The 13027-nt window shown below is 57.4% G+C and overlaps 1 protein-coding gene across 1 annotated transcript in view; it reads right to left on the reverse strand.

Annotated features, from left to right (window-relative positions):
* Nucleotides 1-12388, reverse strand: part of ASS1 (argininosuccinate synthase 1) — a 52395-nt gene extending 40007 nt beyond the window's left edge. The window contains exons 1-5 of the mRNA XM_075560631.1: nt 12252-12388; nt 7880-7941; nt 6132-6241; nt 4771-4839; nt 1923-2111 (exon numbers count right to left, since the gene is read on the reverse strand). Of these exons, the coding sequence (XP_075416746.1) occupies nt 1923-2111; nt 4771-4839; nt 6132-6236 (363 nt within the window). The 5' untranslated portion in view covers nt 6237-6241; nt 7880-7941; nt 12252-12388. The remainder of the gene's footprint in view (nt 1-1922; nt 2112-4770; nt 4840-6131; nt 6242-7879; nt 7942-12251) is intronic.
* Between the last annotated feature and the right edge of the window lie 639 nt (nt 12389-13027).

The raw sequence follows: 13027 nt of genomic DNA on the forward strand, positions 1-13027 counted from the left end.
TCCATTGGGGATGGCAGAAGCCAAGCGCGGCCTCACATACGGGTCTCTGGTGCCCTCTGGTGGCTACATGGAGGCATAGCACACACGCTTCTCCCAACTGCACTTCAGGGGAGTCTCATTGTGGAGACCCCGGAGCCCTGGAAGGAGCCCTGATGGCAGAGTGGTTACAAGTTGGGCTGACCTCAAGGTCAGCAGTTTGAAACCACCGGCAGCTCTGTGGGACAAAGATGGGGCTTTCTACTCCTGTAAACAGTCAAGTCTCGGGAAGCCAGGGGGGCAGTGCTACCCTCTCCCAGTCACTATGAACTGGTGTTGACCCGATGGCGGTGAGGGCAGCCCTGGAGGCAGAGTGGCTCCGCACTGGGCTGATAACTGTCACGTCAGCAGTTTGAAGTCAGCAGGTGCTCTGTGGGAGAAGATGAGGCTCTCTATTCCCACAGTGTCGTCTCAGAACCCACAGGGGCAGGTCCACCCTGTCCTACAGGGTCGCGATAAGGGGCAATGAGGTTGTTTTGGTTTTGTTTCTATTTTTAAAGCACTGGTGGCCTAGTGATTATATTTTGGGCTGCTAATCGCAAGGTTAGCAGTTTGAAACCACCAGCTACTCCTCGGTAGAACGACAAGGCTCTCTACTCCTGTAATCAGTTAGAGGCTCAGAAACCCACAGGGGCAGTTCTACCTGATCCTACAGGGTCGCTATGAGTCAGAGTCGACTTGATGGCGGTGAGCTGAGTTGAGGAGCCCTGGTGAGTTAGGGGGTTATTCATTGGGCTGCGAACCACAAGGCCAGCAGTTCAAAACTATCAGCCACTTCGTGGGGCAGAGATGAGACTGTCTACTCCTGAAAACAGTTACAGTCTCAGAAACCCACAGGGGCAGCGCTACTCTGTCCTATAGGGTCGCTATAAGTCTGGGTCTACGTGGTGGCAGTGAGCCTGTTCGAGACTTGAGAGTAACCACTCAAGCCAGGGCCAGACAACCCACCCACCTCCCCATCCATTCTCTCCACCAGGCCGTTTTCAGTCCTGATGGTACCCTAACGAGCAACTTTCTTTGAGTATTCTTCCTTCTTGAATGGATCCCCTTGGCTCAGCTTGAATGTCTCCTGAAACAGGGAGCTCACTGCCCTACTCGCTCCATCACAGACAGGTGAGATGGCTGGGGGGCTTTGTCATTTGCCTCCCAGTCCAGTGGCCTTCCTCTGCCCACAAGAACAGTGTGGCAGGTCCCCATCCACGCTACACCAGGTGCAGTCCGGTGTTGAGCACCTGCCGGAATCGGCCTTTCGGTCAATACGTTCTAGCATATTCCTTTCCCGGACAAAAAATGGAGACTCACAAAGGTGAAGTCACTTGCCCCAAGTGAGGAGGCAGAATCTGAGCCCAGCTCAGAGCATCCCAAACCTCCTTTCCACCGAGACGCCTGAGTGGAGGCGGCACTCACGCGCCCGGATCAGTCAAATCCACCAGCCTTGCATCTGGTTTCCTGCTCCCCTGCTCCTGAGAAAGAAGCTCAGAGAGAGCTGTGTTCTCGTTCTCTCTCCTGCAGGAGTCACCAGGATTCAGAGCACCTTCCTGAGCATCCCACGGTGGGGTGGGGGGGACCACTGCCCTTCTTGGTCCGGAATGCTGCCTTGATCCTAGTATTCTCAGAATGAGGTCAAACCCCTTCACGCGGCCACAGCCCAGTCCGGAGCCTCTGCCTCTCCCACGGCTACGCTCAGTCCTTAGCGGTCACTATCACTCTTACGTGGATGTGAACAACCGCCAGACTGACCATTTGACGCTGTCCTGGAGGCAAAGCCTAAAACCACAGGGGCTATGTATTGTCCTCATTGTCCTTAGCAGTCCCGCCCGGTCCAGGCAAAGTGGCCTGCTTCTCCCTCTGCCCACGTTCCCTTTGCCCCGGACTCATCGCCTTACCTTTCCCGTGGCACCATGAGACACATACTTGGCTCCCTCCCGCTTGGCGATCTCCACTTGCTTGCGGGCGATGCAGGGCCTTGCAAGCGAGGTGCCCAGGAGGTAGCGGTCCTCATACAGTGCGCTGGACTGGACGGCAGGCCAGATGAATTCCTCCACAAACTCCTTGCTAACGTCCTCGATGAACACCTATAGGGAGAGGAGCCCTTGAGAGGGAGCCTCCTCAGCCAGGAGCTGGGGACCCAATCAGAACACAGAAAGAACCCTAGGGGCCTCGATGGCCTGCATCTACGGCAGACATAGCTGATCTGCTAGGTGACGGTGACAAACTTTACTATTGCTTCTATTGCTGTATCTGCAGTAGACATCACTAATCAGCACCAGCATGCGCTGATTCTCTTCCTCCTGTCGTCTTGGCAGACATTGTTAATCAACCCTAGCACACCATTTGGTTGAAGCTGATTGTGGTCCCTGAATCCCTCTCAATATATTATTCTGGGCACAGATGAAACTTAGTTGCCTTCTAGAGCAGAAGTTTTTGGCTATTACAACGGGCAGGGGTGGGTGATGGTCTGGCGTCCAGTATGAAAGACAAGGGTGCTACTAGGACTGCTGACCACCTGTCCGCAACACCAAGACTGAGAAATCTTGATTCAGAGGTGTTCTCAAGACAGGATCCTGTAGACCCCTCTCCAGGGAAACCCAAGATCCTCTTAGACAGACACTGAGTCAACATGATTTTATAATGACCCTCACTGCCACTAAGTCAATAGCGACACTACAGGATGGGGTAGAACTGCCCGTGTGTTTCTGAGACAGTAACTCAAGTTGAAAGCCCCGTCTTTCTCCTGCAGAGCAGCTGGTGGTTTTGAGCTGCCGACCTTGCGTATGAAAGCCCAGTGTGTAACTCCTTTGTGATTTGCCTTTTCCCCATGTTGACATCTGCATAGCCAATGAAAAAGCAACGATGGGCAAAATGCCTGGCTCAGCCTGGACCCAGCCAGCAGAGGCGCCAGACTGCATGGTCTCTGTTCTCATTCTCAGTGTCTGTCTGGGCTGGGGCCTGTGACACAAGTTTTGCCAGACGAGCTTACAGGAGCAGAAAAAGCCAATTCCCAAAGTCGGGAGGAGTTGGGAGTTGCCAGCTGAACTAGCCCTTTTCCTCATGGAGCAGGGTTTTCACTTGAGAGAACAATAAGCAGAGGAAACGGGGCGGCTCAGGCTTGGGTTGCCAGAGCCATTCCCACAAACCTTAATGAAACATGCCTGTCACCTCCAGGGAAACAGAGATCATTTGTTGCTGATGACAAAACTCAAGCTTTCAAGCAGAAATTAGATGAGAAGGCTTGCATCCACCTCAGTGAGTTTGACAGTTTCCCAATACTTCCCACGTTAGCAGTGCTGTTATTAATGAATGCGATATTTTAATTGTGTGAGGAAATGTGTCAACACCCGGGAGATCCACATAACACAGTGAAACGACATTTTCCAAGTGATCGATGCCTGATGTGACACAGGCAGGCACAAGCGAAAGATCCGATCATGGTGCCCAGGGGACCAATGGAGTCTAAGGGCACCAGACAACAAACAACGCACTGGTCAGTTCCGAGTCTACAGTCCGCCAGTCTGTCAGAAGCCACTACGCCTTGAATTTTGGTGTGAATCTCTGAGAAAGGATATTAAACCATGCTTCTCCCCTCCCCCCGCCCCCATGACACATCTCCATAACAGTACATGAATTTAGTTATCTTCTAATCAGCCACTCATGAAGAGAGATTTGAAAGAAATGTAAATCAATGCCATTCTTACTGAATTTTTTGTTGCTGTTGTTGTGTTGGAAAAGAATTAGCTTTTTAAGAAGCAAATTCATAGCTTCAGTTAGTACCTAATGTTATTACTCTTCCTAAGTGAATTCCCATTGTTTAAATGTCAGCTTCCATTTAGAATAGATAAATGGAAGTAGATGTGGGCCACAAAAGCTCTGGGGCCTCTCAATTCCTAAGGGTCACATGGGATTGGGTGCTGGGCTGCGAACTGCAAGGTTGGAGGTTCAAAGCCCCTGGGAGCACAATGAGGCTGTCTGCACCAGGACACATTCATGGTTTCCAGAAGCCATACATGGGGTCCCTGTGCACTGGGATCGGCTGTGACAGTGAGTGGAATGAGGTAGCAGGGGCATTGGTTGTGCTCAGAGGCTAACAGGAAAGTTGGCAGTTCAGCCCCAGGCAGTGGTTCCTCCGGAGGGAGATCTGGTGATGTCTCCTGTAAGGACAACCTGAAAAACTTAGGGCACAGAGGGCCAAGAGCCAAAAGTGACTTGGGGGCACCTTTAACACAATGATGACGGGGTCTCAGGACTCTCTGCTTTTATGGAGGTGAAATTCACGAAAGGGGAAACTAGCTATTTTAGAGCCAACACACCTCAGTGTCCTTTAGCACATCAACACAATGCGGTGCCCCACCACCTGTCTGGTTCCCAAATCGCTCCTCACTCCCAGGGGGTCCTCACACCCACGAAGCAGCTGACCCCCAGCTCCCTGCTGTCCCCGTCCCCTCCACCCCATGCCCCGTGGTACTGCTTTGGCAAATTCCTACGACTCTCTAAGTAGTTCAAACTCAAAGTCAAAGCAGGATGCATAGGTGGGTGGGTAGACGGACGGATGGATAGATTGCTGGACAGATGGAGAAGAGATGGATGGATGGGAAGTTGGGGTGGCTGGGTGCTGGAGGGAGGCAAGAAGGTAACCATGTCATCCTCTTAGAAGCAGGGACAAGGCGCCTTGGATGGCAACACTCCACCGCTGCCTCCGCCTGCCTTCAGCCCTGACATCCCGCAGCCACTGGATACCTTTGTGGCTCCAAGCTTCAGCGCTTTCTTCCTGGCTTCCTCGAAGTCTTCCTTCTGGCCGATGTTGGCCTGCGGAGCAGAAACCCAGAGGCCCAGTCAGCTCAGGCAGGGTCTTAGGGAGTGGCTCCCTTCCGCAGGGCCGGAGGTCAGGGAAAGGAGAAGGGTGAGAACCAGAGTCCGGCAGGCAGAACCACCCCCGTCGCTGGAACTGGATTGCCCACGTGTGCCGGAGAGCAGATTTCAAGAGGCCAGGGGCTGGGTCAGCCTCGCCCGTGTGCAGAGGCTTCTGGAATATAAACTTTTGTGGATGGTGCTGGGGAAGGGCCAAGATCTCCCTGGAATCTGACTTCTCAACAGCCGGTGCCAAGGTTGGCTTGTCAGGAACCACCGGCCCCTGGGGTCACACATGTCCCAGGCTGAGTCCTGACCATCCCGAGGGGCCTGAAGGGCAGGGGCCAGAGGTGCCTGCGCTCGGCAGCTCCCAGTGCTGACCCTACAGCTGGGGCTGCAATCTGTTTCTGGTCCCACTGGACTCTGGCCTGGTGCCCAGAGCCTCGTCTGAACCCTCGCTGCCTGCATTCTACTCTGAGCTGGCCAGAGCCCAGCATTAGCGACCTCATCTGAGGTCACATTCAGCGTGAAAACTGCCAGCCCGTGCCCCACTGTGCTGCTGGAGGCCAGAGGAGCGTGCCTGGCTCTCCCCACTGACGAGGGCTGGGATGGTAGTTGGGGCACATGCCTTCCATGCCGAACAGGATCTCCCCAGGAGAGAATTACTTATTCTCAGGGGAGGTGGGGACTGGGCTCTGGGCAGACAAAAGCCCAGTGGTTTGTCTGCAGTTTTAGCTCTAACTACCAGTGCCCAGCAGCACTGCCAAGACCACTCCCATGCCACCCCCACCCCCATGCCAGGGGCGGAACCTCTGGCCTCGGAAATCAACAATGCCCAATAACATCACGCGCCTCCCGGAAGTGAAGCAACTCCAGCCGGCACATCAGGGGAAAGTTAGTTAAATGTTTGACCTAATGTTGCAGATTCATTTTTCAGTTGATCATATGCTACGGCCCTGGAAAAAGGTTCTAACTATCCAAATGGCCCTTGGCGGAAAAAAAAAGGGTTCCCACCCTGCCCTGTGGTCACCCACAGAGGATCTGGCCTCCTCCCAGTCCTGGGGGGGCAAGGAAGTGTCCATTTCGCAGAGGGAGAAACTGAGGGAGTGCACTGTCAAGCTATTCTCTTAGTCAAGGCGAGGGAGCGGTGGGGGAGGGGGTGGCTGGGGGCAGGGACTGGAGCCAGCGGGCTGGGAGCTCGTCAGGGCTGGCTGCAGGTGGAAAGACAGAATCCAGGGGTGCCGCCTCACCAGGTAGGCAATGACATCATAGCCTTGCTCCTTCAGCCACACGAGGATGCAGGAGGTGTCGAGGCCGCCACTGTAGGCCAGCACCACGGAGCCTTTGCTGGACATCTTGTCTAGAAGGGGTCAAGGAAGACAGGTGTGAGGGACTAGGGGTCAACTGGCCTTGATCTGGCAGCTGTGTGTCTCTGCACAGTTTAGCTCCCCCCAGTTCCCCACCCCTGCGGCCTTGGATGAGCCATCACTGGCTGGTGGGCAGGGAAAGGATGTGCACCTCTAATCGGGGCCACCTGAGGTCACAGCCCCTCCACCTTACCTCGGAGGACCCTGCCCCTACACACAGCCCAGTTCGCCTTTAGGGCTGGCCCGAGGGAGCAACCTCTTTAAGCTGAGCCCCTCCCAGAGAGGAAGGCGTATGCACTGAGCTGCTGGACCCAGGCCAGCAGGAGGGAAGGAGATGCAGCAGCTGGGGGAGTCGGAAAGGACTCTGGCCGCACAACTCAAGCAGCAGACGCGTCCCCAGCCTTGACTGCTCCTTGCTAAGCAGCCAGTGCTGGACCCTGAACCCCGCTGTGATCGTGATCTCCATCGCAGAGCCCGACACTGGGGCTGAGGGTGGGGTGCGTGTCTGTGTCCAGCCCAGGAACCCCACCGCTGCCTCTCCTGAGCCTTCTTTCATCCCCTCCACTCACTGGGATTTGAGGCATCAAGGCGCTTTCCAAATTCAGGTTCCTCAGGGGGGTTGGGGTGGGGGGATGACGCAATAGGCCACCTCAGTAGGAGGAGCTCAGCAACCCCAAAGTACAGTAGGGAAACTGAGTCCTGGAGCAGGGCATAGCCAGGGATCTGACCTGGGATCTCTCACAAGAGACTCAGCTTAGCTCTGCAGGGAGCACAGATGCCCACCCGCTCCTGCCCCTCAGCTCTGCTCAGGCTCCCCACTGTCCCCCGGCCTCCGGGACCTTCTATCTAGCAGATGCTTCCCGACTGCTCAGGCTGCACTAGGGTGTCTCCCGTACCCCCACACACCCACAGGCCCTCCAGAGTAGGTGCTACCATCAGGCAGCTTTTGCTGAAGGAGACACGGCAGGTCAGAAAGGCAGGGCCACCAGCCCAAGGTCACGATCAACGTGTGAGAGGGGCCACATTTGAACCCAGGTCACCTGACCCATTGGTGCACACATAAAGGGGTTTTTGTCTGGGGGTGGTGGGGAGCCCCTCATCAGACACCGATGGAAGAGGATGGCCATCTCTCCACAGGTGTACGGAAGCCCAGAGGTCACCTGCCATCACTGCCGTCGTGATGTTGGTCCTGGTGCAGTGAGCACACCCTACATGCAGAGGTTTCTCGAGGTGAAGTGGCTGTCCTGGCTCCCCCAGCCACGTGTGAGCTGGAGTCTGGTCACGTAGTAGAGCCACGCAGTTCCTAACACATCTCACAAACCCAACACCCGCTAGCCTATCCCCCTCGGACTCCCTTCTCTGTCCTTTGGACTTGGGGGTGGGTGGAGACAACACCCAGAAGATGGAGTCTGGGGGCCTCAATTGGATCCTTTGCCTGGGCATTCACCTGCGGGTCAGGTTCTGTCTGGGCTGGCAGAGCCCCAATACCCAGGCCCCGGGCTGCTGGTGACTCAGCAGACCTTGACCCTGGAGCCAGCATATGGTGCCCATGGCAACCGCCAGGCAATACCCAGGATATTAGTTGGTGGGGGAGGCGGGCAGAGATGGAGGCAGAAAGGCTTGGCTAGTACCTGGAATTGGTGGCGTGGGATCTCTTCTTCCAGAACCTGTCTCCACAGCTCAGCGAACCACTCTGCAAAGGCAAAAGATGCTCAGCTGGCTGCCGATCCTGACAAACAGACAGCGGGGTGGGGCCAGAGGCCCTGAACCCTAGCTTCCCCAGCCGTCTGAATCCCTTTTGAGCAGCCTCATGGAGCAGGGAGGCCCTGGAGGTCCAGCCTCCTGCCTCCGGAAGCTCTCAGGGAAAGCATGTTCCCAGGAACCCTGGTGTCTGCTGTGCCGGTGGGGTTGTACCCTGTTGCATGCCACCCCGAGACATACCCAGCTCTAACAGGCAAGCTCTGTTGAGATATAACTGACATAAGATAGCCCGCACCCCAAGTGCTTAATGCGCTAAGTTTCCACTTGTGTCTTCGCCCATGAAATCCTCACCACCATTCAGAGGAGGGGCACATCCCTCACTGAGGCTGAGGCCCTCACTGTGGGGTTGTCCCCATTTCAGGGACCAAGAGACGGAGGCTCAGGTTGAGGAGTTTGCCCAAGGTCTGGCTTGCCTGGTAAGTGGCAGAGCCAAAGTTCAAAGCCAGACAGGCTGGGCTCCATAACCCAGGGTGGGAGCTACAGAGCCACGCCTCTCAAGGAAGGCCTACGGAGGAGGGGTGCTGGGCCAAGGAGAGTGGTCAGGGGAGTCTCAGGTAGCCCAGACTCCATGGCCGTGGACGGGGGTGGACTTGAGATAGGGAGAAATGATGCCACCCCGAGACATACCGAGCTCTAACAGGCAAGCTCTGCTCCTACCACCTTCCAAAGGCACCTGGAGTCAAGAAGGGAGGAGGGAAGGACAGAGGACACAGATCACCTTCCTCTGCCTTGCCCTGCTTCAGGGTCCCACCATGCCTGCCTGGCATGCAGCAGGCAGCACTGCTGCTCCTACTCCTCTCTGTGCAGAGGGGTTTGAATCCCCCCAGTCTGGACTTGTCAGACTGTGAGACATGTAGGCCCCGAGGGCCTTGTCTGCAAAGTGGGTGCCACCGGACCCAGGTGATGTACAAGAATGGCTGTCTTGGCAGCACGCACCTGGAAAAGTTACGTGCATAAGATAAAGTTGGGCCGGTAGACAAGCTGGACACAGAGAACAGCTGGGCAGCTGGGCTGGGAGAAGGATGGCACCTGATGCTCACCTCACCTCCCGTCCTCCCGGCACCTGGCCCCCTCCTCCTTCTGCCCCTGAGGTCAGTGGCCTGTGAGATAAAGGCCAGGCTTTGCACTGGGGAAAGAAATATGGAGACAGAGAAGGAACCTCTGGGCCAATCCATGAGTGTGAGCTCCCGGGGGAAGCGCGGGCTGAGTCAGCCAGACCAAGGGCCACGCTGCCTAAGCTCCACACCTGGATGAGAACAGCCTGTCCTTCTGTCCTCCACGGGGCGAGGTGAGGTTTCGATGAGATGTTGGGTGTGTGAGTTCCAGAGCTCACTACACTCTCCTGACCACTGCCACAAGCCACCCTTGAACAAGTCTCATGGGGTCTCCCCACTGCTAAGAACATCTTTGCCCCTCAACCCCCAGCACCAGCCTAGACATCTTCACTAGGACGTCTGAAGCAAGGGAGGAAGGTGGCCTCATGCCCAGGCACCTGCCTTCTTGGCCTTAATTGACAAGGCAGAGGACATTTCCCACCATCCAGCAGAACCCTACTGCCCGCTTCCAGGGACCATGCGAGGTCCTCCTGGCCACAGCACTAAAGGACGCTTGGGAGCTGGAATGACAAGAGCAGGCTGGGGCTCACTTCCCCACACTTCATTTCAAGGCAGGGACGATCTATTACCTTCTCTTTACCTACGAGGAATCGGTTGTGCAGGAGGGTTACGCAGCTTGCCCAAAGTCACAAAGCTGATGCAGTGTTGGGGCTATGACCCGGACTTACACCGGATCGCAAGTTCTTTACTAGACCATTCGCTCCCTGCAAGACCTTCATGTGGACTCCCCGTCCCTTTAGGCAGTGTCCAGAGAATAACATTTCCAATGCATCGCTACAGGTGTACTCTCTCTCTTCATGTCCTGCGTCATGGAGCTTACAACCGCAGCCCTGCATCTGTTCTCTGGAACCCCTCACTAACGATCAAACCCGAGTTCATCATAATGTTGTATCAAACATGGCTTCCTCTAGAGTCTAGACCATAAGACAGCGGTTCTCAACCTGTGGGTCGCAACCCCGGTGGGGGTTGAACAACCCTTTCACAGGGGTCGCCCGATTCATAACAGTAACAAAAGTACAGTTTTGAAGTAGCAACAAAAATAATTGTATGGTTGGGGGTCACCGTCACATGAGGAACTGTATGAAAGGGCCGTGGCATTAGGAAGGTTGAGAACCACAGCCATTAAGGGTTCTGTGTGTAAGATCAGCCATCCCAACTCCTGTCTTATAGAGGGAGGCTGCAATTCCACACTTTGGCCTGGAGGTGCCACTGTCCCCCTACTGGATTCAACCTAACCATTCACTAGAAGGTCTTCGCTCATTTCCATCTTCACATCTAAGGTGAGAGACTGAGGAGGAATTTTGTTTTCTCAATGGACAAATGAAGAAGCTCAAGGCAAGAGACTACCGTGTCTCTGGGCCTGAGAATCAAACCAGGAAAATCAGACTCTTTCAGGGACCCCAATACGCCAGCTACCTTCCTCCACCCAGGGTTGGGGATATTGATGAGGGCAAAGGTGCTTGCCCAATGCTGAGACCATACTCCCTGCATTGCACACCTCTCCCCCCCCCTTGTTCTAGGTGTTTGGCTTTCAAGATTCATCCATTCGGTCCCCTCATATTCCGCAAAGCCAGAAGCACTTCTCTCCCTAACACACACAGGGGCTAGGCCAGGCTCCCTGCAAGCTCCCCAGCTTGGCTCCCACAGGGGATGCTAGGGGAAAGATGAAAGGTGGAGAGGAAGTTTGGAACAGGGCTTCAAACAGGCTCCTTCCAGTCTGACCCCTTGCTGAGAACTGGCTTTTCCACCCCAGAAAGATTGAATCGGAATCTGTACAATGTAGATTGTGATTCAGTCCATAAGAGGTGGACAGGCAAACTCTCCTCAGGAGATTGAACCGGAATGAACCGGTTGGAAGTCCTGGCGTGGAACAAGGATTCCTCCAGGTCTGAGGTATTTATTGCCCAAGCTCCTACCCCTGTGTGTCCCGTTGGTCTCTTGCAGGCAGCCTGCATCAGAGCCTAACTCATCAGGGCAGGGACTCTGTGTGCGTCTTCCCAGGCCCCAGCGCGCCACTCCCCAGACACTTGCTCATGGGCTCAATGGACCCGCTCGGCTCCAGCCCCTTAAGATCTCTGCGTCTTCTGAGTCTGTGCCAGCTAAGACGGGCGGAGAAACTGAGGCTTGGGGAGTGGTGGACAGGCCCCAGTCCTCAGAGTCGCACCTGCCTTCGCCTTGGGGGCTTAGGTCTGCAGCATTCCAGAACCTGCTGCTCCTGTCACCCGGAAGTGGGCTGGGAGGGAAAAGATCAAAGCCGAGGGCCCTCCCGACTCGGCCCGGGGGAAGGACAGGTCTCTGCGCGCCCCGAATGGCAGCCGCGCCGGGCAGCTCGCAGGGAGCCATCCCCACCCCACCGTCAGAAAGCGCTCGGGCAGGATGGGAAGGGATTTCCTCTACTGCTCGCTGACCCTTTCTCCGCAAGGGCGCAGCCGCCCGCGTTGGGCATCGCAGAAGCCCAGACGGGGCTGCGGCTTCCTGCGGCCCGGCCCCTCCCACAGCCCGCAGCCAATGCCAGGGAAAAACCGGGCACCGCCGCCCCGGGCGACGCCACCAGCTCCGGCTGGGCACAGTGCAGGCCGCAGACCCTTCTGGGGGCGGGGGCGGGCGCCTGCCGCACCCTGTAGGAGAGCGAGACCGCCCCCATCCAAGCCCTTCTGTCGGGGTAAACTGAGGCTGGGGCAAAGACAGACGCCCAGGCCCCAGAAGTGGGGGGGGCGGGGACCGAGGTGGGGCTGGAACTCTGGTCTCGCCAAGAGGGAAAATGAAAGGCCGGACCAGAGTCAGTGAGCCAGAGGACCTGAACACGTCAGGGGCTCCCCTTGAGGGGTTCAGGGAAGCTGGACTGGAGGAGGAAACTCCAGGCAGAACGGGGTGCTCCTCAGAGCCGGGCGTCCATCCCTGCCCCGCCCCGCGGCCCAGGAGCTGGGGGAACGCGCCCCCGACGTCGGGGCGACACTCTCCAGGGGTCAGCGGGCTCCCCACCGGCCGCAGTCAAGCGCAGGGCGCGCAGCGTCTCCGGCGTCCGCCCGCGGCCCCGGCTCACCGCGCGGCTGCGCTGCATTAGGGGCTCACGACGAGGGGGGCCCCTAGGAGAGGGAGTGGGAAAGGGGGCCCCACCCCTCCTTACCGGGCCCGGGCGTTGACGGCAGGCGGCGGCGCAGGGCCGAGCGCGGCGCGCATCCCAGGTTATAAACACAGGCCCGGGGGCAGGGCCGGGGCCGGGGACACGTGGGGGGACGCGCGCGCGACAGGTCCCGCCCCCGGGCCCGGCCCCTCCGGGAGCCGCTCGCCCTGCGCGGCCCGCCACCAGGTGGGCGGGGCCCCGTCTCCCTCCCCCCCTCTCCCCGCCCCCTACCATCCCGGCTTTCTCTACCCCGGTCCCCTGCCCCGGGCCCCCTGTCTGCTGTCGCCTGGCCCTGCGCCAGCTGAGAGCTCTCGGCGGCCCGAGAAGGCGGCTGGGTGTGGAGCCGCGCAGCCTGCAGGGTCGCCTGGCCCTTGAGAAGCAGCTTTCAAAGGCTTTGAGCGCCGGTGGGGGTAGGAGTGGGGGTGGGTGGGGGGACGGCGATCAAAGTTCATGAGCAGGGGCAACATGCTATTGTTAGGTGGGGTGGCAGTGCGGACCCGGAGCACAACTGGCTCCATCAGGTTTAGCAGGCTGGAATCCCAGTAGACAGGTGCAGGTCTTAGCCTGGGCCTTCTCCTGTGCCATCTCTGGCCAGGTCCCCTCTGCCAGCCTTTGGGTTAGCAGCCAGATGCTTTGCTGCTGCCCACCAGGGCCCTGGGAGTCACCGTGTCCACTCTGATCCCCCGCCTGGTGCCCTGGAGACCACAAGGCCCTCCTTTTACCCCCAGCTGCCCCCTCACAGGGGCCCACAGCACCCAGTGGAAGACTGGGCTCTGCCT

The sequence above is a fragment of the Tenrec ecaudatus genome, chromosome 10 (assembly GCF_050624435.1).
Source record: "Tenrec ecaudatus isolate mTenEca1 chromosome 10, mTenEca1.hap1, whole genome shotgun sequence".
NCBI lineage: Eukaryota > Metazoa > Chordata > Mammalia > Afrosoricida > Tenrecidae > Tenrec > Tenrec ecaudatus.